The sequence below is a fragment of the Phalacrocorax carbo genome, chromosome 7 (genome assembly GCF_963921805.1).
Source record: "Phalacrocorax carbo chromosome 7, bPhaCar2.1, whole genome shotgun sequence".
Taxonomy (NCBI): Eukaryota; Metazoa; Chordata; class Aves; order Suliformes; family Phalacrocoracidae; genus Phalacrocorax; species Phalacrocorax carbo.
Genome location: NC_087519.1, coordinates 19,590,379 through 19,604,005, shown reverse-complemented (window position 1 = coordinate 19,604,005; position 13,627 = coordinate 19,590,379). Strand labels below are relative to the sequence as shown.

Here is a 13,627-nt window from a genome sequence, read left to right as displayed (position 1 = left end):
TATCTTACAAAACTGTAAGACAACATTATAACTACAGAGATGCTAAGTTACGAGCAAGGGTGGGAATGAATGGAGTATATGGGCTTTGGTAACAAAGCGAGCTGAAGTATTAAGGAGCTCATTTAGATAGTTCCCCACAATGTTAGTGTTTTGATTTATTCAGTGGTAAATTATAATTTGCTAGATACCTTTTTAGCTCTTCTTGATGTCAAAGTGTAACCTGAGTTCAGAACAGCACCAATAAGGCTAACTAATGCCAAGGGAGTTCTGAAATTGAGGAAACTCTGTACTGGCAAATAAAGAGAATATGGTTGGTTTGAGAAAGCCTGAGACTTTGTGCTGAGCAGGCTAACAGAAATACAAACTAGTTTTGTTCGTCAAGGAAACCAGAAGTTCATACGGTGGTGCCTTTGAGAGCAATGGGTATAGTTGTTCCGCTTTTACATCCTAATAAAAATGCATAGGCTTAAATTTCTCTATAGTTTCGGGAACAGTGAAGACCATGGTATACATGTACTTCAAACACTGTGTGCAACAAAATCTGAATCTCTGCTGAGAAACTTGGTTTTCTGTGTTTAGTACCTCAGCATGATAGACCTCCTGGAGTCCATAGATTACATGGTTCGCAATGCACCGTACAGAAGATTTAGGCCCAATGTGTCTCTCCATAAAAATGCCAGGCAATGGTAAGCTGTGTATGTTAGTGCATTCTTTAGGAGATGCTGGAATTCTCTCCAGTCTCTTCATTCTCCTTTGTGGTTAAATGTAGTTTTAAAACTAGATTGCATACGTCATGATGACTTTCACAGAGCTTTGTTTTGCCAACTAGAAAAGGCTTGTACAAGAGGACACGTGAAACAACCAAGTCATGAAAATCTGACTTGCAAAGCTAACTCTAGTCCCCAAAAACCTATGAACAAAATGCCAACGTTCTCTCTAGAGGTTAGAACGCAATTCTAAAAAGACTAAAGAAAAAAAATTAGCAAATATATTACAAGGGAAAAACATGTCACCTGTGATTTTTAAAGTTCTGAGCTGATACTACTTAGAAAAAAATTCACAAAAACGTGTAATTGATGCTCATTATCAAAGTGCTTAAGTGTACTTAGGGCTGTTATGGCCCAAATTTGCAAACATGCAGAAGTCAATAGAGAGTGCAGATTTATATGTCTTCAGGCATTAAATATAAGTCCTCAGTCCATTTTTCAAAAGTGATTGTGAAACCATTAAGTTTTATAAAACAAAGGTACTCAAATGACAAATGGTAAGCGAAGTGTTTGCATATTAATAGACTACCTCTGCCACTTCTAAATTGTAAGGCACAAACAAAATTGGAAGGTGCTCACAAGTGTGGAATTATTGTAGGTGGAAATACGCAGGTAACAGTGTTCTTGAAGTTCACATCAAAAGACATACTCAAATGTGGTCCTGGAGTAACATAAAACAACATAGGCAGCTTCTGAAGAGTTACAAAACTATGTACAAGAACAAGCTGACGCAAAGTAAACTGTCAGAAGAAACACAGAGGCAAATTCAGGTATGTGTTTTTCCTCTTTGGAGCAAGTGTGGTTTGGTCCCTTTATTAAATAATTCTTTACACATGACAGTAATCAAGGTTAGTGGTTTTACAAGAGCACAAGAGTTCTGTGGAAATACTGTTTTAATCTGAAGTTCAGTGTAACCTATTGTGGAAAGAAAGAAAATTACTAGTAAAGCTTCATTTAAGTAAACCCTTTTTGGTTGCAGATTAATGAACTTGGATGCAGTTAATGGAGTGCAAGATTAATCTATTTAAAAAAAATTAGACTGCCTAACATCAGGTTTTATTTTCTAGTGAACTTCTTGAGGGGTATACCCTTGAAAGAAAGGAGCAGGTCTAGAAAGAAATTGGAGTGTAAATATGAAGGAGCTGGTAGATAATTTGTAGTGATGCGTATTTCCTAAATGTGTTTTAGAGGCAAATGATTTCATCATACATTTTTACAGGACCTAGAAAGAAAGCTTGATGTCTTCAATATAATCTTAGCAAGACAACAAGCGCAAGTTGAGGTAAGAAATAATTTTTGTTCAGTAATGCTGTAACACTTCAAATAGGATGGTTTTGACATGATAGTATGTTGAAAAAATTTGTGCTAATGAGTATGATAGGATAAGGAGGTGGGAAGGCATGTTTCCTCTCCTTCCAGGACAAGAGGAAATCAATTTCCAAACTGGAAACCAGTTCCTAAAACCTACCAGTGTGTCTGCACAGTGTAACTGCTACCCACTTTGTACCATTCAGTCAATTGTCTAAGGGTGATGCTTTTATGATTCTTTTCTTCCTTTGACTTCTGTTATTTCAAGACTGGTTCTGCATCTGTTCAGGCTCAAACATGTACAGCTGTTTCGATCCTATCTACACTTTAGATACTCTCTTTTTAGGGGGTAGCCAATCTAATTAAAAGACAACTTTTGAGAGAATTGTTAAAAGGTGGGTGAAGTCTCTAGCTGCATTGTATTTTGGAAATAATTTGTGACACTTAACAAGGAGTTGCGTGTTATAACATTGTGAAACGTATTGTATCTGCAGTTAAGATCAAAACCACCTAGCACACTGAGAAGCATGCTACTGGTAGCTGTTTTCCTAACATGAAAATTAACCTCTGTAGTTGCATTGTATAATTACTGTTTGTGCCAATGTGGCCTCAGTGTTCACATCTGGAATGTATGTAAAATGAAGGTGAAAAAGTAATTATGTTTACTATTTTTGAGATGTTTGTGGTCAGACCTTGATTTTTAAAATGCAAAGTGAAAGCCTGAGTACAAATTTAAAACTTTTTCTTAATACGTGCAGTGGTACAATATCAATCTTCACGTTTGTTACTACTAGATTTAAAGAATGTAATTGCTTCTTGTATCTCCTTAAATTCTGTCTTTTCTTGTGGTTCCTGCCTTTTTGTAGTCTAAATGCTAGTGATGTGTCTAGAAAAAAAGCTATCCAAAGTAAAAGTAACACGTTTGTTTCCACACACGGGCACGCATGCACCCACCCACCCACATATATGCCCCCACCTCAATCACCTTTTTGCTTCTGTCTGGTGTGTCAAATGGCTCTTAATCCCTTGTGGGGTGATATTACTGTCCATCAGTCTGTTCAACATATATGCATACACACATTATTTACAGAAAAACAAAATATAATAATTTTATTAATTATGTATTTTAATGTCTGGTTTGTAGACAATAAGATCAGGACAAAAACTACTGAAGAAGAAAACCACTGAAGTACAAAAAAAAAGTGGAGGCTGGTTTGGTGGTTTTTGGGGTAAAAGAGAATCTAGGAGAAAGGAAGATGAAGAATCACCAGTTCCTGAAAGTAGGTGTAGACTGGAATGCACTGACTGATATAGAGACTTAACGTTTTTTCTATATGTTAAGAAGGAATTTATAGTATGTTTTACTTCCTACTATGCAGGCAGAGGGAGTATGGCATAAACAGTGCAATGCAATATTGATCCATTTTATAGTATTACTTACTGTTAATGAATATTGAGCTGGCAAATAAGGCATACTTCTGAAATGGCCATAAGCTTTTCAGAACCTTGGTAAGGAGAAGAGTATCGAGCTTATAGCTGTAGTGTAACAGGCGACAACTGGAATACTGTATTCTGGTGATGTGCTGTCTGGACCAGAGATTTGTTCTAACAGTATGCCTCAAAGCTATTTTAATCATTGGGAATTATATAAGTTGTTATATATATTGATTTCTGTGCTACATATGGAACACATACATGAAGACTGCTTCTGTGTAAATTATTTTGCAATGTGGAAGTACAATATGAAGAATCAAAGAAATGTGTCAGCAGAACTTAAGTGCAGTAGCAAACAAATGGGAGGAAAAATGCTTATTCTTACAAATTAAAGTGCAAGTTTTTGTGGGTTTTTGATTTTTAGCTATTGATGAACTAATGACACCAGAAGAGAAAGCTAAGCTTTTTACTGCTATTGGGTATAGTGACAGCTCCCATCACCTTTCCTTACCAAAGCAGGTAAGCAACTTCTTATGGGATGGTTTTAAAAAAAAAAGAACCAACCAACAAACAAAAAACCTTTCTTACGCATGTTAGCTTTAAGATAAGCTGTAGAATGTGTGTCAGTGCAAGTCAAATCTAGGTTGAATATACAAAGAAGAAAAAAAAAAATTCAGAAAACACAAAGAATAGCTAATGTTTTCATTGGTGTTCTGCCTTGTGCACAGCCGTACTCTGGTGTGATTTAGAAGTAACAGAAACTGGATGATAGATACCTGTTTGCAACTTGGAAGAGAACAAAAAAGCTAACTAAATGAAAAAAGTTTCCATGGTAGCTTTTTGATTGCACCTATTTCTTGACACCTGTTGTGGTGAAAACTAAGTCTGTATGGTCTCTGTGTTGTTTTGTGTTTTGCTTTTGTTCTTGTGTTTTTTTTAAAATCTCAAGCCAGTTTGATTCTTTCTTTTCTAATACACAAAGGAAAGCATAAAAATAAAACAACATTTTTGTGACTTTTTTTGGCTCGTTAGGCAAAGGAATAAAAGATAAAACTTCACAGGTATAGTATTCTTAAGAGGGCTTATAGGAAGTAAGTAGTGGTGTTCCCTAGGCATCTGTACTGGGTCCAGTCCTATTCAGTATATTCATCAATGACCTGGACGATGGGATAGAGTATAACCTCAGCAAGTTCACTGATGATACCAAGCTGGGAGGAGTAGCTGATACACCAGAAGGCTGTGCTGCCCTTCAGTGAGACCTGGACGTGCTGGAGAGCTGGGCCGAGGGGAACCTCATGAAATTCAACAAAAGCAAGTGTAAGGTCCTGCACCTGGAGAGGAACAACCCCATGCACCGGTACAGGTTGGGGCTTGACCTGCTGGAAAGCAGCTCTGCTGAGAAGGACGTGGGAGTGCTAGTGGACAGCAAGCTGACCCTGAGCCAGCAATGGGCCCTTGTGGCCAAGAAGGCCAACGGTATCCTGGGGTGCATTAAAAGGAGTGTGGCCAGCAGGTCAAGGGAGGTTATCCTCCCCCTCTACTCTGCCCTAGTGAGACCCCATTTGGAGTGCTGTGTCCAGTTTTGGGCCCCCCAGTTTAAGAAGGACGTGGAACTGCTTGAGCAAGTCCAGCAAAGATGACCAGGAGGCTGGAGCGTCTCTCTTACGAGGAGAGGCTGAGAGACCTGGGTTTGTTTAGCCTGGAGAAGAAAAGACTGAGGGGGGATTTCATCAATGCTTACAAGTGTCTGAAGGGTGGGCATCAGGGTGATAGGACTGGAATCTTCATTAGTGCCGAATGACAGGACAAGGGCCAATGGGCACAAGTTGGAACACAGGACGTTTCACTTATATATGAGCAAAAACTTCTTTCCTGTGAGGGTGACGGAGCAGTGGAACAGGCTGCCCAGGGAGGTTGTAGGTCTCCTTCCCTGGAGATGTTCAGAACTCGCGTGGACACATTCCTGTGCCTCCTGCTCTGGGTGTACCTGCTCAAGCAGGGGGTTTGGACAAGATGGTCTCCAGAGGTCCCTTCCAACCCTTACTGTTCTGTGATTCTGTGAAGAAAGCTAGAAAGTAGACAACTAAGAAAATACGTAATGGTACGGGTTCTCTCAGTATACTTAATTTCTGTGAGCACTATTACATTGTTGTTTTAAATCTTAATATAACTGGTGGTTCTGCTTTAAGTTGCTCATCACTTACAGAAGTACTTCTTACATGAAGACTATTTCTTTCAAGGAGGATGTTGTTTGTTCTCCCAGCAGGCATCCCTACTCTCCAGTCCAACACTCCAGCTTTCCAACCTTGTATATTTATTAAATTTAGCTATTGTAAGCTTACATGTGCCTCACGACAGGAAGTTCAGAATTGCTTGAATGGCAACAAGGAGGCCTGTGCGCTATTGGTATGAGCTTGTGTTCCTGTTGAATTGAGAAAAGCAGAGCAGCAGCAAGCATCTTGTACCAAGAAAGAAAAGACACAGCCCAAACAGTGCCCAGTACTGGTGCTTTTTTTTTCCCTGTTTCATGCTTTCCTTGCTTACCTGTGTAGAAAAATTTCCTTTTTTAATTTGGAGAGATTAAGTGTAAAGGTGCTTTCATCTCTCTCAGTACCCTGAAGGAAGGTGCAAGCTTCAAATTCAGATAGTATTATTTGCTTCTTAAGTTGCTGATTGACAGAGTCATAAAATGGTACATATGTCAGGAAGCCAAAACCCTTTCTTGACAAGGTTGAGTGATGACATTCAGTGGCAAGAACAACAAAGGCATATATGCAATATCTTCTAAAGTGTAGTGGTTTGATGGCATTATGATGGTTTTGTTTGTTGATCTTGCTAGCCCTCTACTGTGAGTGTAGTCCAGCTATGCTAGCTTTCATGGTTTAAAAAAACTTCTCTGAATCCTGAAAAGAGATAAAGAGATACCTGCTCTGCATTTGTTGAAATACACTGTTCTATGTTAAATGACTGATATGGGTTGAAAGTAAGTAAAGACTCTCTACTTTGCTTCCTACATAGGGATATGCATCTTACCTTGGTTGAGTGGAACAGCTTTAAATACCACGTTTTGTTATACTTGTTAAAATTAGGAGTTCTGAAAAATTATTCATATCAAGATGATTAATTTCAATTTTCTCTGTTCTTCTCACTAGTATGTTGCCCATGTTGTGACACTGAAGCTGTTAAGCACTTCTCTTACAATTAAAGAAGACACCAATGTGGCAGAAACTCTTAAAGTACAGATAATCAATCTGAGTACCAATATATCACAGCGTCCAGGAGCACAAGCCATTAAGTAATTGGATTGGTATTTTCTTTTTGTAGAAGCATCTTCTACCACTCCCACCCCCAGCTTTTTATGTCTTTTCTTGAATAGTGCATTATGTTGTATATTTACTTTTAAATTCGTGGCCATTATAAAATTGCACTCTTAAAAGTTATGGTCATGCGATTTGGTGAATAACATGGAACAGGGATGAAGAAAGGAATACTAGTTGTTAGTCTTCATAAACAATAATAAGTTCTTTCTTGAATGCAGATATTGAAGTGCTGAATATTACTTTTGGGAAGAGACACCTGAGCAGTGTGAAAGGGTGTGGCTACCACACCTTAGCCAAGCTGCTGAATGTGTTGCTTACTTCCTAGAGAAACAAAAAGCTATGTCTGTGTTGTGGGTAGGAGGTTAACCAACACGTAGGAAACTGAGTCCTTCCTGCATTTTAAAAGAGGGCACACCAGAAATATTGAACACAAATAACTGGATTATACAGTCAGTGAATAAGATTTTCAGTGTCTAGAAAATGAGTCTGTGCACTTCATGCTTTCATTTGCACTTCCTTCAACTGACTTTATGCATAAGATCAGCAGCTTAACTGCTGACTCTTGAAATATTCTTGTTAAAAACCATTTTGGGGAATATTAAAGGTGCAGCCTGAATGCTGCACAAATATAAAGAGAGCTTTGAAAACATTTTACATAAGTGCAGGCTGTATAATTTAGTTGGCAAGACTGAAACTGTAGAACAGATACTTTTGTTGATTTTAAGTTTCTGGAAAAGTGTAATTAGGTTATTTCACTGGAGCCAGGCTCGTGACACTGATTATGCCCAAACTGTGTTGCCTCCCAAAGTTGGGGATTCCAATGGTAGAGATCCAGGACCTGAAAATCAGTTTCGTATCTAATAGGTATTTCTAAGGTTGAATGACGTTTGTGTGGTTTGGTGGTGTTCACGTGGCTTTCTTTCAGAAACATTTTTCTACTCACTTCACTTAACACAACTGTCAGGGAAGCTGTCAGTAAAGAATACCCATTTGCACCAAAACAAGTCCATAACTGATTTTGAAATCAATATGTAATAGTTAACATTCCTACTCTTTTTCACCTGTAGCATAAATATACCGCCTTTCTTTTCTCTTGCAATTGATGCTCCTAATAAATATGAGCTGAAAGTTATATTCAGTCCACGTTGCAGATAACAGAAGGTAAAAAGAAAATATCACCCACCCTTGTGTTGCTGTGAACAACTTGTCTCCTATTTATTTTTCCAATTTATTAATGTAACAATTTCTTAACCAAGTGGTATGTTAGTCCTGTGAAGCTAGTTGTGTTTGGCTTTATCAAAGGCTTTCATCATCTTGCTTGTCTTTCCTGGATGCCGCTGTTCTATATGCTAATTAAGTATATTTAACTATTCATCTTCTTTAGGGTTGAAGCAGAGCTTGAAAACTGGTATGTTACAGGCCTGAGACAAGAAAACATTGTACCATCTCTTGTGGCTTCCATAGGGGATAGCAAGTCATCTCTGCTTAAGATAGAGTTTAATGTTAACCCAGAGGATAGTACTGCTGACCAGAGTCTTACTATTGAGTCACAGCCTGTGGAAATAAAATATGATGCAGTGAGTAGTAACCAAGACTCTTACCTCTTTTTGATACTCCTTTTTCTGCTGTTATTCTTTTTGCTCTGTCAAGATCTATTTTGAGTTTTCACTGAGTGACTTCTGTGTATATTTATCATTCTTGTTTGTCTTCTTTTGAAAAGAGAACAATAAATGCAATGGTAGAATTCTTTCAGACAAGTAAGGGAATGGATCTTGAAAGATTAACTTCAGCCACGTTAATGAAGCTGGAAGAAATCAAGGAAAGAACAGCTGCAGGTAAGGTAATAAATCTCAGCTGAGGTGAACCCTTGAATGTCTTAAAATGTTTCAATATGATTTTTAAACACTTTGCTTATGTTTTGATTGTTTGCCAAATAGTATGATTGGGTTTTTTCCTTGAGTTTTTGACTTGGAGGATAAGTGGATGTTTTGTGGGGAGGAACATTGAGTTTAGTGATAAATCAGTAGAATGTTACAAAAGTAAGCCTTTACTCAAGGTGTGTTATCTTCTAGATGGATAACATCTCTTTGTATGTTGACTGGCACAAATGTTTCACTTCTGAATAGCATTTTAGTTTTAATGTCCCTTCCTTTTTATTTAAGGAATAGTTCATATTATTGAAATGCGGAAAGTCCTTGACTTGAAGATTAATCTGAAACCTTCCTACCTTGTGGTTCCACAGATGGGTTTCTACCATGAAAAATCAGATTTGCTGATTTTAGACTTTGGTACATTTCAGGTACGTAAATGACCTCTTATAAGCTCAAAGGAAGAAAATATCCTTTTCTCTTAATATAGCTGTCATCTGAAACTACCTTCTTTTCAGAAGGTAAAGGTGATCATTTGTGTGAATGTGTTTTGACTTACTGTTTTTCTTACCGAATAAATTTGGTTCAGCAATTTGATTAATATTCAGAGCTGTTAAGTTGTCTTTGACATACTTCTACTACTTAATCTTCCCAGGAAATGTTTTAATTTGTAATCATTATTGTAATAGTTTGTCATTTAATATCTTTTCTTTCTTCAACAAAACATATGAACTTTTGTTTCCTTTTTTGTGAAATGATAGCCTTTTTATTAATGAAAGAATATAATTTTTTCCCTTGGAGTTTGAAAGTTGATTCCCTTGTTCCTATAAAATTGAAAGTTTACAATAAGTTAACTTGATTTTAGCTGACTAAATATTTATTTAAGTTGTACTCAAGCAGTAAACTTGTAAACCAATAAGACAAATTCTTTTTGCGTAACTTGAATTAAGCGGATTGATGGAAGTAACAAAAAAACCCTACTTATACTTGGTAAGTATGAAATGAATTAAGATCTCTTCTCTGTAAGAGTCCAAATGTCAATCATAAACTCCTATGAATCATCTTTTTAATCTTCACTAGAATTAATAGCATGTCTATATAAGATTTAGACTTAACTTTATCTTGTCCTTTATGTGTTTAGCTGAACAGCATAAATCAAGGCAATAGTCAAGCCTCTAGCTTTTCATCTTTAGAGGAGATTATGGACAAAGCTTATGACAAGTTTGATGTGGAAATAAAAAATGTGCAACTTCTTTTTGGAAGAACAGGTAACATAACAACATAGTTGCTGTCTGCTCAAAAGATAGATGAAGGCTACCTACCTCTAATAAATATATGTTTTTTTAAAGAAAAAAGGCAAACAAATACCAGTAGTTAATTTAAAGATAGATTATAATACACGTCTGGTATTAAACTGTGAAAAAAATTATTCTGTTTCCCTTCAAGCAGCTGCTTGCTTTTTGTTTGGACTTGTGTATCACCTATTTGATATCAACAAGCAGTATAAATGCATAGAACTATCACATTTTCCATCAATGCAGGAAAATAGAGCTAAAATTGGCCTTAATGCTTCATTTGGGCTTAAGTTGTGCAGTCAACAGAATGCTAGGTTACTGTTTTATTTATCTGTCCATGTATCTACCTATCCATCTTTCTATTTTTTCTTTTTTTTAGGGTTCCGTGTTAAGATACATCTTTCAGTGTAGAATTGGGCTTAAGGCTGCTAAGGCAATATAGTGTTAAGAACTATTAAAAGTGTATTCAGAAGTTCTTTTACCCAAATTTTTCTAGGTTTCTCTAGCTTGTGAGCGGATTCTTTATCCTTTCCTTTATCCTTTATCCTTTCCTAGTGATGCTATTTGATTGATGATACCTTAATTAAAGCAATTAGCAAGTGATGTTTTTTCACCTACATTTACTGAACATTTGCAGGTGAAGACTGGAAGAAGGCTCGTTTTCAACATCCATCAACTTTGCACATATTACAGCCTATGGATATTCACGTACAGTTGGCAAAATCGATGGTGGAAAGAGATACCAGGATGGCAAAGTAATATATTAATGTCGAAAGGACTTCTTCTTAATTACTGTGTACTTACAGAAAAGAAAACTGTATTTTCTCCAAAGGTTCAGTTACATTTTATAATTTGAAGGTATTAACGTAAGAAATAGAAGTAGCTTACTACTTTTTATGAAACCTTTTTTGGCTAGTAGTTCCCTGGTCACCTTCACTGGTTACTAACTATCCTGTTTAAACTGAGTTCAAGATCTGTTTTTAATGAAGAATCACTACCTTTACTGTGATGTCATCTTTATATATGAGTATAGGTATTGGTAAGATTTAAATCAAGAATTAGTATGTAGTTTTTTATATTGGAGTTTAATCAATTTTTTTCTGAACAAAGGTTTAAAGTGTCAGGAGGACTTCCTTTGGTGCATGTCAGAGTCTCTGACCAGAAAATCAAGGCAATTTTTGATCTGATTGATAGCATTCCGTTGCCTCAGAAGTCATCTGTGTCAATTCCAAGCACAAAGGTAAGCTGACTATAACTAAGAACACTGAAATTAAAAAAATGAAACACTGAAGTGGTCATTGTAAGTGTGAATTCCTGCCGATATCTGTGATCTTTATCAGTTGAAATATGAGATCTGTTGTGAAGATGAGTTAGGTAAAGTGTCTTCATTATGACTTACCATCCGAACATGCTGGGCTTATTCAAACAAGGCTACCTTAGCCTTTGTCATTGTCCTGCTGGTTTCAATATAAGTACTGGCAAAACTGACCTTTAAGTAATATGGGGAGGCAAGGTGAAACATGCATCATCAGTAGAAAATATGATTGAATATACCAAGTTATAAAAACTTTAATATAGTGATTTTTGTTGTTTGTTTCTTTTTTTTTCTTTTTTCCCCCTCCATCTAGGTACCAGCCATTCCCGCAATTCCTGTTGTTAGTAAAGGGTTCCTTGATACACCCCATTTGTTAGCAGAAATAGTGTCAGGTAAGAAGTTACAGATACGCTTTTGTAAAAGTAGAAGACCATAACTTATGGAATGTTTTCAGGCTGCTATTTATCTTAAAACATGTTATAAGGACAGTAGAGATGAGTATGGTTGATCATCTCTAAGTGCGTAAGAAGATTTGATTAAGAGGCTGATCTTACCTCAGAATAATAAACTTGCTTTTTTTAAAAAAAGCAAAAAACCTTTTTTTTGGGATTAATTAATATTATGCACAAGCAAAATTCTTCAAATGTGAGCTATTAATAACTGTATTAGGATGTCATTAGTAAACCAATTCAATTGTTCAGGTGTCACGGACAACTCTTTAGCAGAGAGTATAGAGGAACCTGTTATTTCAGAATTGACTTAAATCTAAAAACTAATTTAGCCAAATACTAATCTGCTGCTGCCGCCACTTCAGGACAATACTTTGGGGTGGGTACATAAAAAATGTGAGTAACATGTCTAAAGGATGCGTACGCTTCCATTCAACAGCCAACATGTGGCAAAAATAGACTGTTACAAACACCACCCTGCTTACTGTCCTGAATGTTTTGCATTAGGAAAGCTCTCATTTTTCTGAAAATGCAGAGCTAGAATAACAAATGGCAAATTACTGTATTGGGACTGTGGATTTGAGCATTTACTTCCATGGCTGTTCTTGAGAAGAATTTTGGTGTAGTGGAACCTGGGGAGCCTTGTTTCCTGGAGCTTACTTTATAACTGGTTTTCCTTACATGTGTTGTTGAACGTCTAGTGATAAAGCTAAACTATAGTGCTTTCCTTAATAAGGCTTTAATTTTCTTCACTTTCATCCAATGGGTAAGAAAACAGTATAGATCTAAAAAGTATACTTTGTCAGATTAGATTTAAACTACTCATACAGTTTAAAATCCAATTTGAATGGGAAGGAGAGGGTGGGATATTTATTTACCCCTGTTTCTGGAAGAAAATTTACTAACAAGGAAGTCACTTCTCTTCTGTAGACTCTGAAGAAGAATATTTTGATTTTGAGGAAAGTTCTGAACCAACTGATAGGTCACTAATTAAAGGAGAAGAAATAAGAAACAAGGAGCCTGCTAAAGAGGAACTGACAGATCTTCAGCTGAAATTTGAAATTAAAGAGGTATTTCTCTTTAATTCTGTTTTTACCTTCTACTTAAGGAATACTACTTTAAAAAAATTTCCAATACGCTATTATCACTGTTCTCCAGATTTAGTGGAAGCAAAAACATAGCCACCAAACAAAAAATACACATGTATATACATACATAGTTCTGTGTATGAGTTAGTTATATGTGATATGCATGTGAGTTATTTTTTGTATATAGTGTGTATATAAATAAAACACATATATATACTTCATCTGTGTGTATGTATTAGCAAAAGAGAGCAAAAAAGCCCCTTATTGGAATATTTTTGGTAGAAAATAATAGTATTAAGTCATAATTTGGGGGTGGGAAATTTGCACTGGAAGAACAACGTAAATACCCAGGCAGGTCACTTAAAAAGAGCAAATCCCAAAATATTTCTGTGGTATTTATTTATCTTACCATTAAGCAATCACTTTTTTTTCTATTTTTACACTTCAACTCTGTAATAAAAATAATACTCCCAGTAAAGCCGGCAAGACATTAATTTTGTGCTTTTTTTCATTGTTGGCTCAAATGGTGAGAGTACTGTGTATTTCTTGCTCATTTAGGTTCTAGTGGAACTCACCAGGCAAAAGAAAACTGAGGAAACGGTACTTGTTTTTGATGTAAAGCATCTTGGGACAGAAGCTACTGTCAGAACCTATAATTTAGCAGCTGTATCTTATTTAAAGAAAATAAGCTTGGATTACTATGAGATTGGAGGTAATAAGCAATGGAAGAGAAGAATATGTGTGTGTGTGTGTGTGTATATATATCTCAGTTAGTCTGAAACT

The 13,627-nt window shown here is 36.3% G+C and overlaps 1 protein-coding gene across 2 annotated transcripts in view; it reads left to right on the top strand.

Moving 5' to 3' along the window:
- Positions 1–13,627, top strand: part of VPS13C (vacuolar protein sorting 13 homolog C) — a 103,334-nt gene that overhangs the window by 23,135 nt on the left and 66,572 nt on the right. For both annotated transcript variants that reach the window (XM_064456641.1, XM_064456642.1), the window contains exons 12-26: positions 580–686; positions 1,366–1,537; positions 1,987–2,049; positions 3,220–3,355; positions 3,934–4,028; positions 6,662–6,804; positions 8,214–8,406; positions 8,550–8,664; positions 8,992–9,128; positions 9,839–9,965; positions 10,630–10,747; positions 11,103–11,232; positions 11,621–11,699; positions 12,687–12,826; positions 13,403–13,556. In XM_064456641.1, coding sequence (XP_064312711.1) covers positions 580–686; positions 1,366–1,537; positions 1,987–2,049; positions 3,220–3,355; positions 3,934–4,028; positions 6,662–6,804; positions 8,214–8,406; positions 8,550–8,664; positions 8,992–9,128; positions 9,839–9,965; positions 10,630–10,747; positions 11,103–11,232; positions 11,621–11,699; positions 12,687–12,826; positions 13,403–13,556 — 1,909 coding nt within the window. The remainder of the gene's footprint in view (positions 1–579; positions 687–1,365; positions 1,538–1,986; positions 2,050–3,219; positions 3,356–3,933; positions 4,029–6,661; positions 6,805–8,213; positions 8,407–8,549; positions 8,665–8,991; positions 9,129–9,838; positions 9,966–10,629; positions 10,748–11,102; positions 11,233–11,620; positions 11,700–12,686; positions 12,827–13,402; positions 13,557–13,627) is intronic.